Source organism: Babylonia areolata, chromosome 11, assembly GCF_041734735.1.
Source record: "Babylonia areolata isolate BAREFJ2019XMU chromosome 11, ASM4173473v1, whole genome shotgun sequence".
NCBI lineage: Eukaryota > Metazoa > Mollusca > Gastropoda > Neogastropoda > Buccinidae > Babylonia > Babylonia areolata.
In genome coordinates this window covers 29,983,379-29,995,878 of record NC_134886.1, presented here as the reverse complement: position 1 = coordinate 29,995,878, position 12,500 = coordinate 29,983,379, and the positions used below count along the sequence as shown (strand labels likewise).

At 43.5% G+C, this 12,500-nt stretch overlaps 1 protein-coding gene across 17 annotated transcripts in view; it reads right to left on the bottom strand.

Moving 5' to 3' along the window:
- Positions 1 to 12,500, bottom strand: part of LOC143287646 (uncharacterized) — a 378,570-nt gene that overhangs the window by 75,487 nt on the left and 290,583 nt on the right. For all 17 annotated transcript variants that reach the window (XM_076595773.1, XM_076595775.1, XM_076595774.1 and 14 more), the window contains 2 exons: positions 8,933 to 9,055; positions 5,166 to 5,309 (listed from right to left, as the gene is read on the bottom strand). In XM_076595773.1, the coding sequence (XP_076451888.1) occupies positions 5,166 to 5,309; positions 8,933 to 9,055 (267 nt within the window). The remainder of the gene's footprint in view (positions 1 to 5,165; positions 5,310 to 8,932; positions 9,056 to 12,500) is intronic.

The window sequence follows — 12,500 nt, the reverse complement described above, 5'->3', positions numbered from 1 at the left end:
AACACATCTACAAATATGTACGACCGTAAACATATATCACAAAAATGCATAAATATATTTTCAAATACATGGATGTGTGAATTCATTTGCTAAATATATATACATCTACGTAAACCCAGTTATGAAAAAAAAACCTGACCAAAATTAAATGCAATCTCAAAGACACCCAATTGCGAATTAGCATTTTAGCAAAACCCAAAACCATTACTTAATCGCGAGTATGTATATTCATATAGCCGTCAACGTATCACTCAGTACGATTATAAAAAAAAAGAAGAAACAACATAAACATATTACTGCAAACGAAATAACCTCATTAAAATTGCATATTACGGTCATGAATAAACACATTCACATAACCTTAGTTATAAATAAACACGTCCATAACCGTGTCATAGGGAGGATGCTGGCATTCAAACAATCACAAACTTATCAAAACTTTGCTGCACTCACGAAAGAGTCACATAATCAAACCTACAACAAACCCACCAGAACATGACGCAAGTATTTAACAATCATGTTTGAAGCACTCACGGTTACTCGCTCTCTCTCGCACGCGCGCGCGCGCGCACGCACACACACACACACACACACACACACACACACACACACACACACACACAGAATGTGTGACAGAAAATATGGTAGCAATGATAAAAATTTAAAAAAAAGAATCCACCAAGAACAACAGTCACAACAGGCTATCGGGGTTGTACAAAAGGAAGAAAGAAGTGAAAACCAAACCAAACAAACATCTAAACCAGCACACGTCAGTGGTTTCTAATCATCACCACAGCTAGCAGACAGAACTCTTTGGTCGGACGGACACAGGGCCTCGCCGTGCGCCTACGCTTGTGTACGTTGTGTATGTGTAAACTACGTTACGCTGTGTGTGTGTGTGTGTGTGTGTGCGTGTGTGCGTGTGTGTGTGTGTGTGTGTGTGTGTGTGTGTGTGTGTGTGTGTGTGTGTGTGTGTGTTCGTTCGTCCTTTAGATTAGCGTCTTTTCACTATCAGTGATGTTAGACGTTAAAAAAAAAGGGGGGGGGGGGAGGCGGAGGGGGAGGGAGGGAAAGGGGGGGGAGGGAAGAGGAAGACAGAAAAGTGTGTGTGTGTGTGTGTGTGTGTGTGTGTGTGTGTGTGTGTTGTGTGTGTGTTTGAGGTAAAATAGAACGTTATGTATGTAAGGGGAGATTACTTATTTCAGCCCTCTATGCCTCATAAGCTCGCTGTGTCTATGATTTTCGTTTACACAGATGAAGAACTAGCATTATGAGTATTATTAACGGAATGATTTAATATGAAGAAAAAAAGGGGGGAAAGTGACATTAGGATGACCGAATGGTGCCAGGGTACGTTCTGATTTACATCATCCACCATCTGGTCAGTTTTCTCACTATCTTTCAATAAGACACAATTTAAAATTATTTCTGTTACTAAACCGATAATGTGTGTATAGCAAGCTACTGACTCCATAATGGAACCTTGAACTCTGGGTCTGAAACAATTTAAATGACGAGGTGACCATGTGTAGCCTTGGTTGGCATTGATAGTGACCAATCGAGAGAGAGAGAGACAGAGAGACAGAGAGAGAGGACAAAGATTAGTTAGGGTGGAACATTCACCACGTCGCTGCTAAATCTAATTATCTACTGGCGTGTCAATCAATCCCTTTCCAACTCCTATCGATCCAACACGTCCTTCAACAGGACAAGGGTGACCGTTCCAGTGCCCACAATGGTGACTGGATAAAAATCAGAGAGGCTGGGTGAGAGAAGGGAACAAGGGAACACAACTACTGTGTCAATACTGTAACCTGTGGGGTGGGTAGGCAGGGAACGTAGTGTGTTAATATTGACAGTGTAACAATAGGGGGCGGGTGGGCGGGGGGGCGTGGTTGGGGAAGTCCTTACTGACTGTATAAAACCATCGGCGGTGGGCGGGGGGGGGGATGGAGGGGGCAGGGGGGTGGGGGGATATGTGGGTACAAAAAAAAAAATACAAGGGCAGGGGAACTAAGTGAGAGTGAATATTTATCATAAAAACAGTGGATGATTTTAGCAGGTCAACACAAAAAAATACGGCAGCTGAGACTGGGAATTCAGCTGTGTGAAAAGTGACTGTACGAACTTAGCTCTGGATAATTTAGCCTGCCAGCACAAAGAGTGTGGCTACAGTTAATTAAGACATGGAACTCTGCTATGTGAACACTGACTGGAAACATCAGTGGATGACTCAGGCTTGGATAACTGAGTCAGTCAGCACAAACAGTGGGGGCAGTTACCTTAGCACTGAATAACTTAGCCTGTCAACACAAACAGTAAGAGCAGTTAACTTAGCACTGAATATCTTAGCCTGTCAACACAAACAGTGGGGGCAGTTAACTTAGCACTGAATATCTTAGCCTGTCAACACAAACAGTGGGGGCAGTTAACTTAGCACTGAATAACTTAGCCTGTCAACACAAACAGTGCGGGCAGTTAACTTAGCACTGAATAACTTAGCCTGTCAACACAAACAGTGGGGGCAGTTAACTTAGCACTGAATAACTTAGCCTGTCAACACAAACAGTAGGAGCAGTTAACTTAGCACTGAATAACTTAGCCTGTCAACACAAACAGTAGGAACAGTCAACTTAGCACTGAATAACTTAGCCTGTCAACACAAACAGTAGGAGCAGTTAACGTAGCACTGAATAACTTAGCCTGTCAACACAAACAGTTGGAGCAGTTAACTTAGCACTGAATAACTTAGCCTGTCAACACAAACAGTGGGGGCAGTTAACTTTACACTGAATAACCTAGCCTCTCAACACAAACAGTGGGGGCAGTTAACTTAGCACTGAATAACTTAGCCTGTCAACACAAACAGTAGGAGCAGTTAACTTAACACTGAATAACTTAGCCTGTCAACACAAACAGTAGAAGCAGTTAACTTAGTACTGAATAACTTAGCCTGTCAACACAAACAGTAGGAGCAGTTAACTTAGTACTGAATAACTTAGCCTGTCAACACAAACAGTAGGAGCACTTAACTTAGCACTGAATATCTTAGCCTGTCAACACAAACAGTGGGAGCAGTTAACTTAGCACTGAATAACTTAGCCTGTCAACACAAACAGTAGGAACAGTTAACTTAGCACTGAATAACTTAGCCTGTCAACACAAACAGTAGGATCAGTTAACTTAGCACTGAATAACGTAACCTCTCAACACAAACAGTAGGAGCAGTTAACTTAGCACTGAATAACTTAGCCTGTCAACACAAACAGTAGGAGCACTTAACTTAGTACTGAATAACTTAGCCTGTCAACACAAACAGTAGGAGCAGTTAACTTAGTACTGAATAACTTAGCCTGTCAACACAAACAGTAGGAGCAGTTGACTTAACACTGAATAACTTAGCCTGTCAACACAAACAGTAGGAGCAGTTAACTTAACACTGAATAACTTAGCCTGTCAACACAAATAGTAGGAGCAGTTAATTTAACACTGAATAACTTAGCCTGTCAACACAAACAGTAGGAGCAGTTAACTTAACACTGAATAACTTAAGCCTGTCAACACAAACAGTAGGAGCAGTTAACTTAGCACTGAATAACTTAGTCTGTCAACACACAGAGGAGGTGGGTGGCAGTGAAGAATTACAACTCAACTGTGTGAAAACTGTATAACAGCAGCAGATAACCCAGCCTTGAATATCTCAGCCAGTTAACACCAAGAACGGGACAGTAAAGACCGGGAACACAGCTATGTGAAAACCGACAGAACAACTACAGTGGTTATAACCTAGCCCTGTATAACTTAGCCTGTCAGCACAAAGAGAGCTTAACCTTGAATAACTTAGCTTATCTGCACAACTAGGAGGGGGGCAGGTAACCCTGAATAACTTAGCCTGTCAAGGCAACAAGGAGGTGGCAGTTAACTTTCGAATAGCTTAGTCAGTCGAGACAGAGAGTGAGGGCATTTAAGACTGGGAACTCAACTGTGTGAAAACTGTGTAACAACAGCAGAGGATGGGTGTGGGGAGGACAATGACTGTATCACTGTGAGAGAAGCCGACTGTGAGAGAAGCCGACTGCATAATTGTAACAACAGTAGGGGATGGGTGGCTGGGGTCACTTGACTGTGTCAGCTGTGAGAGAAACTGACAGCATATAACAACAGTAGGACAGGTGGACGGGTGAGATACTGACTGTTATCAGCTGTGGGGGAAACAAGGGGACGGGTGGACGGGTGGACAGGTGAGGATACTGACTGTACCAGCTGTGGGGGGACGGGTGGACGGGTGAGGATCTGACTGTATCAGCTGTGGGGGAAACAAGGGGACGGGTGAGGATACTGACTGTATCAGCTGTCAAGGAAACAAGGAGACGGGTGGACGGGTGGACAGGTGAGGATACTGACTGTATCAGCTGTGGGGGAAACAAGGGGACGGGTGGACGGGTGAGGATACTGACTGTATCAGCTGTGGGAGAAACAAGGGGACGGGTGGACGGGTACTGACTGTATCAGCTGTGGGGGAACCAAGGGGACGGGTGGACGGGTGGACAGGTGAGGATACTGACTGTATCAGCTGTGGGGGAAACAAGGGGACGGGTGGACGGGTGGACGGGTGAGATACTGACTGTATCAGCTGTGGGGGAAACAAGGGGACGGGTGGACGGGTGAGATACTGACTGTATCAGCTGTGGGGGAAACAAGGGGACGGGTGGACGGGTGGGCAGGTGAGGATACTGACTGTATCAGCTGTGGGGGGACGGGTGGACGGGTGGACAGGTGAGGATACTGGCTGTATCAGCTGTGGGGGAAACAAGGGGACGGGTGGACGGGTGGGCAGGTGAGGATACTGGCTGTATCAGTTGTGGGGGAAACAAGGGGACGGGTGGACGGGTGAGATACTGACTGTATCAGCTGTGGGGGGACGGGTGGACGGGTGGACAGGTGAGGATACTGACTGTATCAGCTGTGGGGGAAACAAGGGGACGGGTGGACAGGTGAGATACTGACTGTATCAGCTGTGGGGGGACGGGTGGACGGGTGGACAGGTGAGGATACTGACTGTATCAGCTGTGGGGGAAACAAGGGGACGGGTGGACGGGTGAGGATACTGACTGTATCAGCTGTGGGGGAAACAAGGGGACGGGTGGACGGGTGAGGATACTGACTGTATCTGGACTCGGGGACCAGCAGCTCCTGAGAGAGGAAGTTGCTCTCTGTGGCGGGGACAACAGGCTGCGGGGTGGACTGGAAGCGGATTTGTGGCAGGTCGCCTCTTTGCGGACCCCGATCTTCCGTTCTGGACTCCACGGCTACAACGACACCAAACAAACACAACGGGGGTAGCCACGGCCAGGATGACAGGAAGAAAACAGAATAAATAAATAAAAGGCAACGAAAAAAAACAACAACTAAACACAAACAAAACAACAACAACAAATAACGAAATCATGGTGTTTGGAGGTGGGGTTTTTTCCCCTTCAAACCAAGCCTCAAACTACGAGGAGAGAAAAGAGAGGTAGACATACAAACCTGTGGTGATTACCAAGGGTACAGCTCCTTGTCAATCGATCACACCCCGTAGAAAAAGAACACATGACATTCACCGACGACAGAACAGCGGTATAACATCGCCATTGTAATCATTTTAGGTTGTTGTTTTTTTTATCGCTTCATACAATCATCACCGCAAAAGCAACTTCCAGTAGTATGAGAAAGGGAGAAAAGTGAGTGGAGAGGTTGTTCGCATTTAATTTCTTATTAATCGAAAATCAACATAACTTATCTTTGCAATCATTTCGTTTCATGAAACTGAGAAGAAAAGAGGATGAACGGAAACCATTCCAGCATGCATTTCCCTTCCTCATTGTGCTCAGCCGGAAAACGACGGAACAAACCGTGTTCAACAACATCATGCATTTCTGTTAAATCTATGTGACACTGTAATTTGACAGACTTCAGCTGAGAAATGTCTGAGTAATTTTCCAGTAAAATAAAAATTGGATGTTTCTTTTTTACTTCACATATATATTCATATACACCAATTCACGAAGCGAAAACGCTAGAAAACGTGTGAAAACAAAAATAATTGCAAAAAAGAGGTTTTCCTGAGATCGTTCCATTTAATTTTCATTCAGCTATGAGTCAGATCATGGGCAGAGCCAAGGACCATTGCTGAGCGTTGCCTGCCCCTGTCTTTTCTGGACACAAACAGTGACTGCACTTGTTTTGGTGATTGGCGGGTTGGCTGGTTGGTTGGTCAGGTGGTTTTACGTGCGATCTTCATGAGATCGGAAGTGGAGGTGCTGTGTGTTTGATTTATACCATTCCAACTGGAACATATGGCTTGATTCTCATTCTGGTCATTACCAACATAAAATTGAACATTATTCATCATTTTCCCATCATATTTTTCACGAAAAGTTATACCGCTGTTCAGCCCATAACGCACAGACAAAACAGAAATGTAGAACTGAAAATCAGAATGAAGTTAAAAACATGTATTAAAAAAAAAATCACCCAAAAAGTAAACGTGATCTGCACAAATCAGAAGTAAGAAAACAGCATGTGCAACAAGCAGAGAAAAATTTGTAGAAAATCAAAACAAAAAAGATAATACAAGACACGTAAAGCTGACTTGCACAATTGTGGTGCTACTTCAACATCACGTGAAGTTTGAACGTGGAGGTTGTTCTGACATGACCCACACCACCTCTCCTGTCAACATTTCTTTTTTTAATAACAGAAGAACAAAAAAACCAACGACTGGAAGAAAATGAACCGAAATGACTCCACAAAAGCGTACAGGTGTACAGGATACGGCAGTAAAAGGCTAATTCATGCACTCTGAAAGGAACAAGAAGAGAGGAAAAAAGTCAAAACATGTCGCCATGCTCTCTTTCTCTCTGTGACCTACCAGAGGACAATGCCAGCGCGGAATACTCCTCTGTGTGACAGGCGACAGAATGAAATCCACAGTTTACGACACAAAAAGTGAGAACTTTATTTCTTCATGCACGAGCTGCGACGATTTGTTTTTCTTCAGAAAATTGTGAACACGAGTCATCGATAAAACCATCTAGCTGTTAGCCAATGGGATCGTTCTAATGCTCTGCGCTGCTTTGTAAAAACAAAAGAGCAGAGGATCTGATTGATTGATTTGTTCAAATCAAATGACTGCGAACGTTTTCTTATCACACAAATAAACGTTCAAAATGTTATTGAATGAACATTCTTGTGTCCTAAAGCGTTCTTCGCTCTACTGTTTTCGTAATATGAATAATAATGCTCGTTTTCTTTTTCACTTAACAAACAGCAAAAGTCTTGCAAACATCTGATTTGCTTTTCGTACAGCAGTGCATTTCATACCTTACCTCAACTAGTGATAACCGTAACAGCTGATCATACAATCATACTGACATTAATGACAACAATGAAAATACGTTTTACGGCACGCTTCTTTTCTTTGGTGTACAGTTCTATGCGCATTATACAAAGAATGCACGTGCACTGGCACACACACACACACACACACACACACACACACACACACACACACACACACACACACACACACTGTTTTATTCAGGCCAACATGGTTATTGTGTAAAAGTATAATTCAAAAAGCACCGTACCGTTCAACAAAGTGGTTGAAAATAAAGGACAGATACAGAAATACAGTATTTCTGTAGTGTTTAAAACTGAAAAACCATAAATATTTTACAGGAAAAAAGGACAGCAAAATTCTTGTTGGACACCGCTGAAGGAAAATCTGTAAAGAAAATGACCGCCGACAGATTACCGAAATCATCTGCTTAGTTAGAGAAACGTGTTCCTACAAATATATGTACAAACTACAATGCGCAGCTTACCAGCAGTAACTTTTGCAAACAAATACTCACCAATGTCAAACACGACAACGAATTATCAGGATTATATGTATTGTAAGATATATATGTGATCTAGGTATGATCATACATGCCCTAAATCCTAATATTCATCATTTGAAGCAAAAAGAGTTCCCAATTTTGCAATGGAATTGAATTAGTTTATTGTTGAAATAATTCACAAATCTCTCAGTGATCTTCTTGTAGATTACCATCAGAATAATGTGTGTCCAAAATCTTCAATGGATATACATTAAATATTTACAGGAATAACAACGTTCCCAATCTCCGAATGAACTTGTTTTAGAATATCATCATCGGAAAAAAGTTCCTGTATGTTTGTTGCTAATTATTGTCAGAAATAAAATCACAAATTTCGCCGAAGATTCGTAGCTGATTATCACACAAAAAAAAACAACGATCAAAAACGTAAACAGAAACGAAACAATATATCAGCTAATTTATATTGATTATCATAAGAACCGTGAATTTCTGAATCTTTCAACGGACTCAAAACAGATTATCAATCACCAAAAAAAATTAATTTAAGATTTTTTTTAAATCACACTGCAGCACTTTGTCATCAGAACAAGAATTTCTTATATCTTCTCCTCTGTATTTTTTCTTCTTCTGTCAGTGCAGTCAAATTTCTATGAACACAAATTAGTCTTTTGATTAGATGTATGTGCAGGGTTATGCTTGTATATTTTCGGTTCACTGTTCAAATGTATGTTTTACACGTCAGTTTTTACACAGTATATGCGAATGACTTTTTTTTTTCACATGGAATGGTACGATAAATTATAGATTACATGAAATGAAATGAAAATTACTATTAATGTCATTATCATTTAAATTTTGTTTTTACTTTGAATGGTGCTATATAGATGAAATGAAGGTGTTATTATTATTATCATGATCAATATCATTATTGTTATTATTATTACTATTATTACTATATATCTGTTGCTTTCTCTGTGTGGTTTTATTAACAGTGCCATAGACAGAAAGCAAAGCAACAGTAGCAGCAGAGGCGGACGTTCACTTACGGAGACAGCGCTGTCCGTCAGGGGAGAGAATAAAGCCCTGGTTACAGGCGCAGCTGAAGGAGCCCACTGAGTTGACACACAGCTGCTCACAGCCCCCGTTGTTCCCGAGACAGTCGTCAATGTCTGTGACACACACAGCAACAACCACAACATCCTGTTCACTGTGTCATCACACAGCAACAACAACATCCTGTTCACTGTGTCATCACTGGGGACACACACAACAACATCCTGTTCACTGTGTCATCACTGGGGACACACACAACAACATCCTGTTCACTGTGTCATCACTGGGGACACACACACAGCAACAACAACAACAACATCCTGTTCACTGTGTCATCACTGGGGACACACACACAGCAACAACAACATCATGTTCACTGTGTCATCACTGGGGACACACACACAGCAACAACCAACAACATCATGTTCACTGTGTCATCACTGGGGACACACACAGCAACAACATCATGTTCACTGTGTCATCACTGGGGACACACACACAGCAACAACAACAACATCATGTTCACTGTGTCATCACTGGGGACACACACAGCAACAACCAACAACATCATGTTCACTGTGTCATCACTGAGGACACACACACAGCAACAACAACAACATCCTGTTCACTGTGTCATCACTGGGGACACACACACAGCAACAACATCCTGTTCACTGTGTCATCACTGGGGACACACACACAGCAACAACAACATCATGTTCACTGTCATCACTGGGGACACACACAGCAACAACAATAACAACATCATGTTCACTGTGTCATCACTGGGGACACACACACAGCAACAACCAACAACATCATGTTCACTGTGTCATCACTGGGGACACACACACAGCAACAACAACAACATCCTGTTCACTGTGTCATCACTGGGGACACACACACAGCAACAACATCCTGTTCACTGTGTCATCACTGGGGACACACACACAGCAACAACATCCTGTTCACTGTGTCATCACTGGGGACACACACACAGTAACAACCAACAACATCCTGTTCACTGTGTCATCACTGGGGACACACACACAGCAACAACAACAACATCCTGTTCACTGTGTCATCACTGGGGACACACACACAGCAACAACCAACAACATCACCATGTTCACTGTGTCATCACTGGGGACACACACACAGCAACAACAACATCATGTTCACTGTGTCATCACTGGGGACACACACACAGCAACAACATCCTGTTCACTGTGTCATCACTGGGGACACACACACAGCAACAACATCATGTTCACTGTGTCATCACTGGGGACACACACACAGCAACAACAACAACATCCTGTTCACTGTGTCATCACTGGGGACACACACACACAGCAACAACCACAACATCCTGTTCACTGTGTCATCACTGGGGACACACACACACAGCAACAACCAACAACATCATGTTCACTGTGTCATCACTGGGGACACACACACAGCAACCACATCATGTTCACTGTGTCATCACTGGGGACACACACACAGCAACAACCACAACATCCTGTTCACTGTGTCATCACTGGGGACACACACACAGCAACAACATCCTGTTCACTGTGTCATCACTGGGGACACACACACACACAGCAACAACATCCTGTTCACTGTGTCATCACTGGGGACACACACACACAGCAACAACATCCTGTTCACTGTGTCATCACTGGGGACACACACACAGCAACAACATCCTGTTCACTGTGTCATCACTGGGGACACACACAGCAACAACCAACAACATCATGTTCACTGTGTCATCACTGGGGACACAGACACAGCAACAACCAACAACATCCTGTTCACTGTGTCAGGGGACACACACACAGCAACAACATCCTGTTCACTGTGTCATCACTGGGGACACACACACAGCAACAACATCCTGTTCACTGTGTCATCACTGGGGACACACACACAGCAACAACATCATGTTTACTGTGTCATCACTGGGGACACACACACAGCAACAACAACCAACAACATCATGTTCACTGTGTCATCACTGGGGACACACACACAGCAACCACATCATGTTCACTGTGTCATCACTGGGGACACACACACAGCAGCAACAACAACATCATGTTCACTGTGTCATCACTGGGGACACACACACAGCAGCAACAACAACATCATGTTCACCGTGTCATCACTGGGGACATACACACAGCAGCAACAACAACATCATGTTCACTGTGCCATCACTGGGGACACACACACAGCAACAACATCATGTTCACTGTGTCATCACTGGGGACACACACACAGCATTTTGTTGTTTTTTTAATACGGGTGGGAAATTTTCCGATCTCCCAGGTCAACAGATGTGCAGAACTGTTGCTGCCTGAACCCTCTTCGTGTGTATACGCATGCAGAATATCATAATATGCGCGCGTGAATATCCCGTGTAAGCGTTACCTCACTATATTGTATATCACACTTCATCATACTGCACGTCACACCACACTACCCACCGCACTGCACATCACGTCATTTGATTATAGACGTCATACTACACCATACTACATGTCACACCACATAATTCTGCACGTCGCACCACACTACCCACCGTGCTACACGTCACACCATTTAATCATACACGTCACACTACACCATACTACCTGTTACATCACATGATCCTACACATCACCCCACATCCCACAATACGTCATACCACATACTACATGTCACAACAGCATCAGCTACACGTCACACCGTATACCATATCATAATTCTACACGTTATATTTCTGCATAATACTCATCACTCCTCATCATACGTCACGTCACAACTTACACTTCACGTCACAACTTACACTACACGTCATACTACTCCATGCCACATCATTCTACACGTCACTCTACTTCATACACCATACTTCATGATAAACACCACGCCACAACATATACGTCACACTAGTTCACACAAGTGACACGTCAAACCACACCGTACTTCACTTCACACCAAATCACATGACACAACACACCGCACTACACTTCGCGTCAGACCACTTAGTACCTTCACGGCACACCACATCACACTGAACGTCACCCTACATTTATACAACAGATCACACCACATCATACTACAGATCACACTACATCACACCACATCACACTGAACGTCACACTGCATCACACAACAGATCACACCACATCACCCTGCATGTCACACCACATCACACCACATCACACTGAACGCCACACTGCATTACACAACAGATCACACCACATCACACTGAACGTCACACTACATTTATACAACAGATCACACCACATCACACTACAGATCACACTACATCACACCACATCACACTGAACGTCACACTGCATCACACAACAGATCACACCACATCACACTACATCACACCACATCACACTGAACGTCACACTGCATCACACTGAACGTCACACTGCATTACACAACAGATCACACCACATCACACTACAGATCACACTACATCACACCACATCACACTGAACGTCACACTGCATCACACAACAGATCGCACCACATCACATTACAGATCACACTACA